General features: G+C 40.2%; 1 protein-coding gene across 2 annotated transcripts in view; it reads right to left on the bottom strand.

The window, feature by feature from the left end:
* Nucleotides 1–2,064: 2,064 nt before the first annotated feature.
* Nucleotides 2,065–12,569, bottom strand: part of HOOK3 (hook microtubule tethering protein 3) — a 90,528-nt gene continuing 80,023 nt past the window's right edge. For both annotated transcript variants that reach the window (XM_074994589.1, XM_074994590.1), the window contains 5 exons: nt 11,969–12,051; nt 9,430–9,530; nt 5,922–6,026; nt 5,621–5,692; nt 2,065–2,418 (listed from right to left, as the gene is read on the bottom strand). In XM_074994589.1, coding sequence (XP_074850690.1) covers nt 2,278–2,418; nt 5,621–5,692; nt 5,922–6,026; nt 9,430–9,530; nt 11,969–12,051 — 502 coding nt within the window. In that variant the 3' untranslated portion in view covers nt 2,065–2,277. The remainder of the gene's footprint in view (nt 2,419–5,620; nt 5,693–5,921; nt 6,027–9,429; nt 9,531–11,968; nt 12,052–12,569) is intronic.

Below are 12,569 nucleotides of genomic sequence, written 5' to 3'. Positions count from 1 at the left end.
TACTTACACAGTGTCCTCTGTAAAAGCAGCATAAAACTCACCAGGATGGTACACATTTCACTCAGAGACTCATAAAGAACTATGGAGAACAACTCAGAGTGTCTCTCCAGTCTCATGGGGAAAGGAAGAGAAAGGCCAAAATAAAGAATGGGCCCCATAAAAGCAAAACAAAACCAACCAACAAAACCTCCAAAAACAGTAGACCTGAGGAACGTGGGATAAAACCCAATGGCAAAAAAGATGGGAAGGAGCCAGAAAAGAGAGAGGGAAAAACTAAAAATCAAAAGCAAGTTGTTTAATTCTGAGATGGATTTTCTTTTGCTACACAGTCATCTAAAACTGAATTAATTGACAAACTTGGAGACATAGCCTTCCCATTACAATTTTCAATTCCCTTCATTAACAAGTAGATTTTGGCAGATGGGGGTGCAAAGGAAGAGCCTGAGAGACGGCAATAGAAATAAAATCCTAAATATTCTTGGGATCTGCCCTGAAAAATGCTCTACATAACTTATCAAGGAACACTGACTAACTCTTGCTCCCTTACACACGGAGTTCACAGAAGATAGATTCTTCTCTGAACTCCGCAAAAAACCTTTGTCAGAGTAATCACATTGCTAGATGGTGCTTAGGAGACTTTCCCCTTTACATTTTGTTTCTCAGCAAAACACAACAAGGTGAAAATTAGTTACGACTAAATTGCTCCATACACTGTTAGTTTTACACATGCTACCAGATATATACTTCCTACCTAACCTAATTTTTGCCATAGTATGGAGGGCAGACGAGCTATAAAGCCCTTTTGAACAACATAAACAACACAAGTAAACAATTATTTCTGTGTCCGTGGAATAAAAGACAACACGTATTTTGCTCATAGCCTTCAGAAGATGGTCTTAGTACTTCTGGGGAAATCAGGATCAAGATAAATTCCTCCAATATATATTTGACACCATTTGAACGTGGATTGTGTGTGAACAGTTGGCTCTGCTTTGCACTATATCAGTACTTACAAATCCCACTGTCATCGAACCTATGCCTACTGGCCCATCAGGGTCCTTTGACCATTTTAAACCAGAAAGTTGGATTAAAATATACCAACCTTAAAAAGCCAAGGAGAGCTACTTTGGAAGGGATTTATAGGAAGTAAAGTCCTACATTGAGCAAGGGAGTAAAATAATTTAAAAAATTTGAACTTAGAAAGGCCTAAAGGCACAGCTACCATTAGTAAGGCAATTGATATAACCATCCTCCTAATCAATCTATTAAAAATAAGTCTTATAGTGGTGGGTGACAATTTGGATATGTTAATATCAATAATATTCAGCTGGTTTGATCCCAGTTATGTGGTTAGTCCATAACTGCAAATCTTTAAAATAAAAGCCTTCTTTTAGCTCAATGATCTTGTAGCATAGTAGAGCATTTAAAATCTTTCTTGATCTTTCTTTTTGGATATACTCAGCCACAGTGAGGAGAATCCGAAACATTCCACCAGTGGGAGCAACAAGAGATGACACCAGTGAAGAAATGAAAGCACATTCAAAGCCTTTGGGGGAGGGGGGGAAATGGTCTCCAAATCAGCCTACTTCGCTATAAAATGCCACGGGCCACGAACAGGAGCAACCGCTTCCCATGAAAGGAGAAAATCATTTCTATTTTGTGCGTATTTCACATCAGGTGCCACAGGACGTAGTTCAATTAGCACCTATGCTTATGTCTGGGGTGGTGGGATTTTGTTTCGATTTTTCCCCCCAGGAAACATGTTTTATAGCAATTTTATGCAATAATTTTGCAGACCTTAGAAAGGATTTTCAGCTATTTTAAACACTGATTGCTACACAGTAAAAAGGAAACTAATTTCTCTTTCAATGAAGAGAGTCCTATAAAAGAGTAACACACACGGGTATATGTATATCATTTGCGACAGAAAATTTACATTCGCTACATAGCCTATGTCGGGCATCAGGTAAGAGAGGACAACTTCGTACAAATTAAAAAAATTCCACCACAATGCAGCACTCTTGTGGATGTTTTCAAAATTTTGGCACATATTTAAGGAGAGAGACAGAGAGAGAAGACGACTTCAGAAAAATAAGACTGAAGAGCATTAAAATAATAGGAAACCATAATAAAACTCCTTCCTGAAATGAGAAATAGCAGTGGTAACAAGGAACAAAGATAAACAAAGGATGCTAGTTGCATTTCCTGAAACGTTGTCACGTGCAACAAAGTACACCTGGGTCACAGGGCTGTTTCCTTTCCAAAGGCAAGGCTTCTCTACCTTGCTGTAGCTGGCTGGACATGACCAGGGTAAGATCTCCTTGTGCTGGTGGCTTGTCTTTGTCTAGCCAGGAAGGACTGTCCTGAGCCTGTGCTAGCCAGTCTATCTTCTGCTGCTTTTTTATGCAGAGTCATTCCCTACGAACAAAGGCAAACTCATTAGAGAACATTAGTATATACAACTTAATGCATTGATCTCTTGTTTGTGTAAAGTCTTTCCTTTGTGTTATCAGCAACATCTAACCTGTCTGGGATTTTACCATCCAGTATGAAGTTGTCAAGTGTGTGAACATTGTGTGAAAAAGCATATGAATGTGTCTTTGCAAGTGTAAAAAGGTTGCTTAACTTTCAAATGTTGTAGTAATCATGCAAAAAGCTTTGAAGGGTAGTAAGTTACATCCTCCCACATTGGAGCATGTTTTCCTGCATTCAGCTACATGTTGCCTAGGCACTCTTTTTTTTTTTTTTTTTTTTTTCTTTTTAAGTAAGTTATCTTCAAAGAAAATTAAGGTGCATCTCTCAACTTTTAGAAATGCAGTCAGACAGACCAAGCTGAGAGAAGCTGAGGAAAAAGACTATGTTCTGGGCAGTGGAGAAGAAGAGAGGCCTAACCTGGAAGGAAGCAGCATCTAAAGCTATAGCTGAACCTGCTGCATAATGAAACATCTGAACCAGCAGCACTCCTCCTTTGGGCCTTGTCTGAACCAGCAAACCATCCCAAGGCAGACTCAGGTTTATAGCAGCAGAAGAGGTCTTTTGCTGGTGTGTTTCACACCAGTCCCTAAACAAACCGCATCAGTAAAAACACTTTTTGCTGGTACAATTGCATATCCACTAGGTCAGAGGTTGGTAACCAGAATAGCAAGAGCAGCCATTTTTTCGAACTGTGTAAAAAACTCAATAATTCAAGAGCTGCAATGCCTGTGAATAAGACTGTATTAGCAACATGATCAAAACACTGATAAAGTATCATAACCCAAAACACACTCCACATATTAAAGGGGGACTTACCAGTTTTTAGATCACATATTGCTTGCTATTTAGATATTTGTTGTTCATTGTTGGGCTTTTAGATGTTCACCATTTATTGAAAATAATCAGAGGATTTTGTTTACTTTGCAATTATAGTGCCGGGAGCCACAAAGAAGTTCTTAAAGATCTCTGTGCAGCTCCTGAGCTGCAGGTTGCAGACCCCTGCACTAAGTCTTCTGCCAACATAATTACATTGGCTCGGAATCTGATTTTTTTTTTTACCCTCCCAATAGACATAGAAACACCAGCAAAACTTTACAGTATAGAGAAAGCACTTTAAAGGAACCTGGTCATTTCAGAGAGGGAAAAAAAAACCAGAGTAACAGAAATTTGTGAGCGGCCCAGGAAAAGCAGCATTTTTATTTCCATGCTGCTGTGATTATATACAGCACTTCACAAACTTTCGCTACAAAAACCCTCTGCCACACGCAATTTACAAACCAATATACATAATATAACAGGCAACACTTGGAACTCATATGGTGCCACTATGCAGAGGAGGGGAGGTCTATCTGCTTTAAGTACAGGATTTGGAAGCAGGGATTCATGGGTTCTACACCCAGCTGTCACTTGCTTTATGACTTGGGGCAGATCCATACCTATCTGTCTCAGTCCCCAAAATGAGACTGGTAATTCCCCCCTCAGCAGTTTTGTGAGGCTAACAGGATGATGTTGCTTTGAATGTGTGAAGTTCTGTTCAAGTACATCACGAGACAAGAACTTGTTCATTCTTACCCATCGCTGCTGTATCTAAGCTATTAAAATGATATATGTAGAGAATTGTGAATGCTTGTATCATGGAGAGTTTTAGGCTCATGTCACATACAGGAGGAAATTCCTGCCACAATAACAGACTGAGGCTTCCTCCTCTAGTTTGTTGACTTTGATAATCTATGGGCATTTTACACAGAACTGTTCACTGGTTTGCTGGCCAGCTCCACTGCTCTGGGGGGAGTTCACAGCCATATTCTTCCTCAGGCTGGCACGTGGGGAGCTGCTGAATCAGGAAACAAGGGAAGAGGCACAGGCAGACATGGGCACAGCAAAGAAGGGAAAGCGAGTGGGCTCGAGGATGCTTGGTGTAGTCACTCTCTAGGAGAGCCTGTGGAATACTGCAGGGAAGCAAAAAAATCCTTAGAACTATAAAGGAGTTTTTACAAAATGATGTCAGATCACACTGTTTAAAAGGTGATCTGTCAGGGACCAGAAAAATATAAAATTATGTTATTTAAAAAAAAACAAAAAACTGAAGTGATCATTGTCCCTTTAAATGTTAATGGGATGTCAAAGGAGTAGGCATAACATTATGAAATTGTGCAAGGTCATTAAGGTAATTTGAAATTGCTTTCCCAAACCAAGGGCTCAAATGATCAAGTCAGAATGGGGTAAGAACGTTATTTCCTTCTTCCTGTTAATGAACACAGAGAAGCAGCATATTGGCCATCAGGCATCTTACGAGAAGGGACCTGGGATGGATTCAAGCTCCGTTTTAGGACACTGACAAATGGCAAGGTCAGAAATTTCTTCTACCAGGAGGCTGGTTTTGAAGAGGCCATTCTCTGTCATGGGTAACTCTGGTTCAGTTAGGGTAAAATATACCAAAGGGCTGGCAAAAGCCTAAGGCACTATTTTATGCTGTACTTTTAGGACCTGTGCTGGCTCTGTGCATGTTCCTCGATGTTCCTTTTATATGCTTCATGGGACAGTGTCATGTATTGTGAGGAGGGAGAGTTGCTTGTATCAATATGATGCAATATAAAAAGTTGTTTTTACCAAAATTATACTCTCATTAAATCCCCCTTTGGTTTTCCCAAATATGGTTCTCTCTGCTATATGTGGAGAAACAATCTGTACCATTTTGGATTAACAAAACTAAACATATATATATATAGATATATATATATATATATAACCTGGCTAAATGGGCGGAGGCCATAAGTCTATAAACTAGAACCTAGAGCAGTCTAGTAACTAGCAGAGACATTTTAATGAAGGATAAATAATTACACTGGACACTGAACAACCCAGGCCGGCGAACCAGCTTGACTTTTATATTGTAAACTTATGTTTAACCTGATGTCTGTTATCAACATGATCTCTTTCAGCACGTTGTGTGTCTACTTTAAGTTATGGCAAGCACAGCTAGAAGATACACGTATGTGGTTTATTTATCTGTTTTAGTGTTGGTTATAGATTGCTAAGACAAATGTACTTTTATTCATCTGGGAAGTTCTCCCGCACCCTCCAAACAACTATATTGTAATTAAATGAAAAGGGCTCATGAGAAATACAGTTTGGAGAATCTTACCATATTGTACCAGGCGCTCACGATAAATTTCTCTTCCATCTCTCTCTGAGTCTTGGTTTTCTCGTATTCTTTCTAGGAAAAAAAAGAAAGGCAACAAAAAGACCATAAATATAAAGCTACATGCCAAGAATGGAAAGCGTCTAGATTCACAGATTGCAAGAGCAGAATGCGATAATCGAGTCTGACAGCCTACATAATACAGGCCACAGAACTTACCCAAACAATTCCTAGAGCAAGCCTAGCAAACATGGAAAAATCTAGACAACCAAGAACAGCCCAGGCAAAGTGTGCAGGTCGTTACCTCTAATGAATGGAACATTCGGTCCCGCTCCTGTAGTTGATTTTTCAGAGCCTGAATCTCTGGAGCGGTTCCCTGGTTTTGTTTTGGATCTAAAGTACGGATAACCTGCAAGATGCAAACAAAACAGCTCATTTAAGCAAATGCCACAAGGCGATCTCCCCAAATACGTCTAGATAAAGTAAAAGGCACCAAGTGCCCAAATACTGTAAGGAACTCTGAAGTCCTTTAAAGTAGGAACTTGTCAGAGAGGTGTTTTAAGAAACTTAACCCAACACAATGTGTGAAAAACACATATTTCTAAGATGCTGTGTCCTTTAATCCAATCGTAGCCCTGCCGCTCGATCAGTCAGTGGTGCCGACTGAGTTCACCAGGCAGGGTGATGTGAATGGAATCTCACTGAAGAGATGCCATAGTATCAGCTCTTTTCTGTCTCCTAAAGCACTCCATCAAAACAAAAAAAACCGCTGAGGAGAGAAAGAGAATGAGTTTTTCCTCCAGTGTCACAGAGTGAGGGTGAAGCCATTCTTCTCACTGCTAAGGGACACTTGTGGAAAATATTATCCTCCACTTTCCACCCTAAACTCTGAGACTCCCTTGCACTGGAAAGAAATGGTGGAAGATGACCATGACTTAGGGACTGAAAACACCTCTGCCCATTTGCCCTGGTAGCTCTGCTGCAGCCAACAGCAGGAATCCAAGGGGAGCAGAAGAATCCCCATTAAGTTTGATGGGGAGAGATCTATCTAACTTCGTATATGGCACCAGCCACAGTAGCACTTCAACACCTAAAAAACTGAACTGAAGATGGAGAGAGAGTCCAACCACAGGTTTAGATTTCTCATTCTATGCAAGTCAGTTGCTGGAAACTTTTAAACAGTAAAGCCGGGTCTACACTGGCACAAATCTTCGAAATAGCCATGCTACTAGCCATTTCAAAGATTACTAATGAGGCGCTGAATTGAATATTCAGTGCCTCATTAGCATTAGGACGCTTCTGGCCATGGCGCTTCGAAAGCGCTGCTTTCAAATGTGTGTGGCTCGGCGCGGCTACACGGGGGTCCTTTTCGGAAGCACCCCGCACATTTCGAAATCCCCGTATTCCTCTCAGCTGAGGGGAATAAGGGGATTCCAAAATGTGTGGGGTCCTTTTGAAAAGGACCCCATGTAGATTTGCTGAGCTGTGCATGTTCGAAAGCAGCGCTTTCAAAGCGCCGCGGCTGGAAGTGTCCTAATGCTAATGAGACGCTGAATACTCAGTTCAGCACCTCATAAGTAATCCTCAAAATGGCCATTAACATGGCTATTTCGAAGACTTGTGCCACTGTAGACAGCCTAAACGTGTGTATGAAGCGACTTCACTATCTCCTTCTATCGTCCACCTACTTCAGAACTCTGCACAGGTAATTAAGATGAAGTGATACTGGATGCTGAAATGTCAAATCAAATACACTGGAACAAAATAATCTTTTAAGTTTCAATACATTTCCTTTAATAGAGGATTTGTACACAAGAGTCCTGAAGGAAATTAATAATGAAGTGGCTGAGCTACTAAGAATGGGTGTACTCAGTTATTAAACCTAGCCAATACGTTGGGTATATTTGCTGTATTCATTTTTTAAAATGGTACTAGGGAAGAATCACGGAAATACTAGTAAGCCACAAAAAACATCAATTAGTTGAAAAATACTAAAGCTATTGTTAAATAAAACTCAGATTAACATGCTATGAACAGGACAAATCAGTGCAGCTTATACAAAGCAAAGATCTTGCCTTTCTATCTTATTAGAATGCTCTGAGAGCATCAATAACAAAGGAGAAGTGAAAATCAGAATTTGTCTGGACTTTTAAAAAGCCTTTGAAATCCTTTACAAGAGGCTATTAAGTCACAAAAGAGGAAAGGTAAAGTTCTGTCATGGACTAGAAACTCATGTGTTCTACATTAATTCTCTTCACTCAGGAAAAAGACCTAAGCATCACCACAAACAGCTAAATGAAAACATCTGAGAGTGCATGCAAAAAAAGCAAACGATGTCATGGCGTATTTACAAGAGGAAAGAGAATAATAGTGAAAATACCATCCTGCCATTTTAAAACTGATGCTATACCCACAACTTAACTGGGGGCGGGGAAGGCCAACTGATTAAAGTGCTGAGTTATAAACCCAAAGGCTGCATGTCCGAGTATTGCTTGATCACATTCTGCAAGGCCAGCTCCAGTTCACCCCACTGCAAAGTGGGTACCTGACCTATAGAACTAGCAAAGTAAAAGGCCACATCAGTCCCTTGTGTACCGCTAGCCATGGAAACTGACCTGCCTATAAAACTGTATCAGCCTGATCACCCATCTGCAGCTTGTGACAAACCTGAACATTTTTTAGTATCAGTGTTGGTCACTACATCTCAAAAGGGAAATAGCAATATACAAATGGAGAAAAGAAGGGAAAGGAAATGATTAGCAGCATGCCACAGCTTGCATATGAGGCTGTCCTAAAAATTCTTAGTTTGGAGAAGAGATACGTAAAAGGTAACAACATAAAGGGGTATGTAAAATAATCAATGGCAGGGAGAACAGCAGTGTGGTACTCCTTTTTACCCTCTCAAATCAAGAACAAGTGGAGACCAATGAAATTAAAACAAATATAAACTGGAAAATCATTTTTGAAATTGGGCGTATATAACTAAGCTACAGAACTCATGGCCAGAAGATATTATTGAGGCAAAGAGCTTAAGGGTATTAAAAAAGATTATCTCTTTCTATGAATAGTAAGAAAATCATCCACAAATTGTAGCTGTTACAAGCATTTAAAAAGGAAATTGATCCTTATGCTCCGGACATAAATCAACCCACCAGGCCTGCCAACAGGGGATAGTGGTGGTGTGGTGGGGCACAGAGGGGCTATAGGGCGGTTGCCTGGGTCCCTTTGAAGTTGCGCAGAGCACTGTGCCGCGGCTTTGCCGAAAGCGGGGAGGGGGTGGGATGATGATGGCCCTAAGCTCTTCCACTTCTCCTTTTGGCCACACCCCTTCTGGGCGCAAGGAAACAGCTCCCCGTCCCACCTTGCCCCAGGGCCTGCAATGGTTGTTGGTCACACTGCAGCCCACTAACTGACTAGAGTTAGGAAGAACTTTCCCCAGGAGGCTGGTTATCAAAGAACTGTTACCTTAATAGGTGTCATCTGGTGCTGGTCACTGGCACAGACAGACTAGAGGCTGGGTGAACCCGGGTGTGAATGAACTGGATGTTTCCAGTGGGGATGGGTGTGTGTATCAAAGACAGAGAGGTGGAGAGAGGCAGGGGGAAGCTGTGTGTCATAAACATGAGTTTGAGGTAAAAGCTTCTGCAGGAAGAGACTCTTCCTACTACTTATCATATTGGTGTCAAACTGAAAACTACAACAAAACCTACTAATTACCTTCCTCTCCTGTGGCAATTAACCCACCTGTTTTATTTATTTTTATTGCCATAGAAAGGTGGCAAGCAACGTAAACCTTAGCTCTGAGCACTTACACTCTTGGCCTTTTCCAAGTACTTTTTGTATCGCTCCTCCATTTGCTTCATTTCCTCCTCTTTTTTCCGTAAAGCTTCTTGTAATTCTTCGATTTTGAGTGCTTCATGTGTGGAGAAATGCATGTTAAAATTTAACATTAAAGACAAACACACTTGAATACTGAGTGTTCAAATATAAATTTAACCTAGTGCTAGTACTTATTTTTTCAGTAAAGAAGAGCACAAGTCAGAGAGCAAAATGTCTCTACTCATTCAGCAGACACAATTCAGAACTCAGAAACACGGAGACAACAACAGTGTGTTCTGCTCCACTGTATACACTAGTTGAATAATTAAGCCACAGACAAAATTACTATCATTAAAGGGCTAACTAGTGCCAGTCACTAATGACACTGTTGGCCAACTCATTGTGACTTCATAAAAGTGAGGGCTAACAATGCAATACATGTTCCAAAATATTCTGGCAATATAATTCACCTAAGCCAAGTACACGTTAAAGAAAAACCCCTTGTACATAGTTCCCCAAAGGTAACACTGAAGAATTTTGCCAAAAATGTGACATGAAAGAAACCAAATAATTACTTTTAACATTTAATAAATTAAGTTCTGTGGACCAGAATGGCAGTTTTATTGCCCAGACAGTTGTATGACTTGATTTATGAGGCTGGCTTGCCAACGGCACCTCTATAGATTATCAACATTTGTGAGCTTGTCTGAAGAGACTGATTTTGTCATCCTTGATCAAATGGCACACATCATCAGGGTTGGCATGACTCCTGATCATCTGTTTTGTAAGAGCTTTCTCACAGCACTCACACGCATTTCTCTCACTTCCAGTGTACTCTCTGAGCACTGGCCTGACGTGGAGAACCTGACCAGGCAAAGTAAGATCTACTTTACCAATTGTTACTAGAGCCAGGAAGGGATAGTCAGGAAGGTTGTACTGTCTATTTTAAAAAGGTTGCTCCTTACTCTACCCAACACCACTAGACAGGTTCAATTCATGCTTGTTCAAAGAACCCAAAAGAACTTCATTACAGCCACTGTTTTCCACCATGCTTCAGAGTATGTTAACTCTCAAAGTACAAAATTTTAGAAGGTTCCCTCGCAGGCATTTAGACCTATCCAAATACACGCTCGGGCCAAAATATTGAAAACCTGCTTGTGATTCTGGGTGGTCAACTTAAGATTTCTACACAAAAAATGTTCCAAAAGTACCAGCCCTCAAAAATCAGAACTCTTTAAGGGGTCAGACAGCTCAATACTGAGGTTCAGTGAGTGGGAAAATATTCTATTTCCAAGCATTCTATCATTTGTTATGGTGTGGAAGTTTTGTAAGGTGTAAAAATAATTTTATGGGTTTAACTGGACTCCACTGATAAATATTTTCAACTCAAAGTGTTTTTGAACAAAACATCTCTTGTACAAATATATTACATTTACAATACTGAATAGATCCTAGATTGACTTTTAGGCCACAAAAATAGAGAAAACTATCCTTCCACCCTCTGCCCTCCCTCCCATCCGCTATTCACTCCCACTGCCTATTTTCCTCCCATCTTCACAGCCAGCATATGCGTAACCCTTCCTCTCTTGACATTACCCCGTCAAAACCAGTGGCTGGTATCTTACAGAGGCTAGTCAATTAAACCACATCTTTGATTTACCAGAGTACCTCAGCCATATTCTTTATATTCTAAAAGATTAAAAAATAAGGACCAACATGTCCCACAAACGAATACAGAACAAAATAGTAGATCTTACAGGATCCTTTCACAAATAAACTTCTGATACATGCTGGCATTGTCTGAAAGATGATGAGATGGGGCACTTATTTTTAACCCCCCAATCTACTCAATGTACTGGTGGTATACATGTGCCTTTTTTTTTTTAAAGCAGCAATATGCTAGAGACCTTTACAATTGAGCCTTGGTGTATGGCTGTGAAATACTAAACTGGCGTAGCTAAACTGTGTCCAAAGCCACATTCTCACTGACTAAATGGTGGCCATCATGATTTACTCCAATAATTTTTCTAAGCCTCCAACTATGTCAACAGCATTCATGTCTACAATCTGAACACACGCTCAGGCAACATGAGTACGTACCAGAACACTGCAAGAGAACTAATAAATGTGGAGGGATTTTTAATGTAATGGACACAAAGACACATGATCCAATATCAGATAACTGCAGTTTTGGATAACTGAGGTGGTTAAGATGACTAATGAAGAATTGTACTAACTTGACCTTCCTACAGGAATCAATATTTTAGCACCCTTTAGGGTAAACAGTGACCGCTGTTTTCCTTCTCTAAACTTTAGCAGTATCTTTCGAGTCAGTATATCTTGATGTTCTCCTTTACAAGAACTAACAGCTACTTACCATTGTCACATTTCCCTACAATTCCGTATCAATAAAACACAATGTACAAAACATATTTCTTAAATGTCTAATTTTCACTGTTAATTATTAAAGATCCTCTGAACATATAAACTTTTCTGTTTAAAGACCGTGTGTTCTAATGGAGGAAAACTTACAACTGCTGTTACATCTTGGTTCCAAATCTTCAATAATAGCTCGTTTCCTCTGTAATTCATTGTTAGCTTCATGCAGCTTCTCACTGTTACAAATAGTAGGAAGATACGTGATTGGTCTAATACTCTTCTCCATCTCAAATGAAAGCTAAGCAATAAAAAAATTCAAGGTTCTACAATACTGGGAGATTATAATATAGTAGATCCCCGACTTACATGGGGTTGTAGTGCTGGTCAGTTTCCCTGCTCCTGTGGGAGCTGGAACCTGGCTTCAGCTACTGGCTGCTCAGAGGAGTGGGGAAACTGACCAGCACAGCAGATCTGGTCATCTTCCTGTCTCCTGTGAGCAGCAGGGAGCTGGAAGCCAGGCACATGATGAATAAGATCAATGAACAAAGAATGGAACTGTTTAAAAACCAAAGAAAAAACACTACTGCATATACATAGTTATAACATCAGAAACTTCCATTCTCAGTCCAGAATTCTACAAAAAACATACAATAAGCTATATAGAGTCTGCTTAAAATAAACCATACTGACAGCTACGATATTATGAGAGGCTGGTACTCCCCTCCCTCCAACTAGAGGCTACACACTTCTTGTA

Source organism: Carettochelys insculpta, chromosome 5, assembly GCF_033958435.1.
Source record: "Carettochelys insculpta isolate YL-2023 chromosome 5, ASM3395843v1, whole genome shotgun sequence".
In the NCBI taxonomy this organism is placed as follows: domain Eukaryota; kingdom Metazoa; phylum Chordata; order Testudines; family Carettochelyidae; genus Carettochelys; species Carettochelys insculpta.
This window is presented reverse-complemented; position numbering and strand designations above follow the sequence as displayed.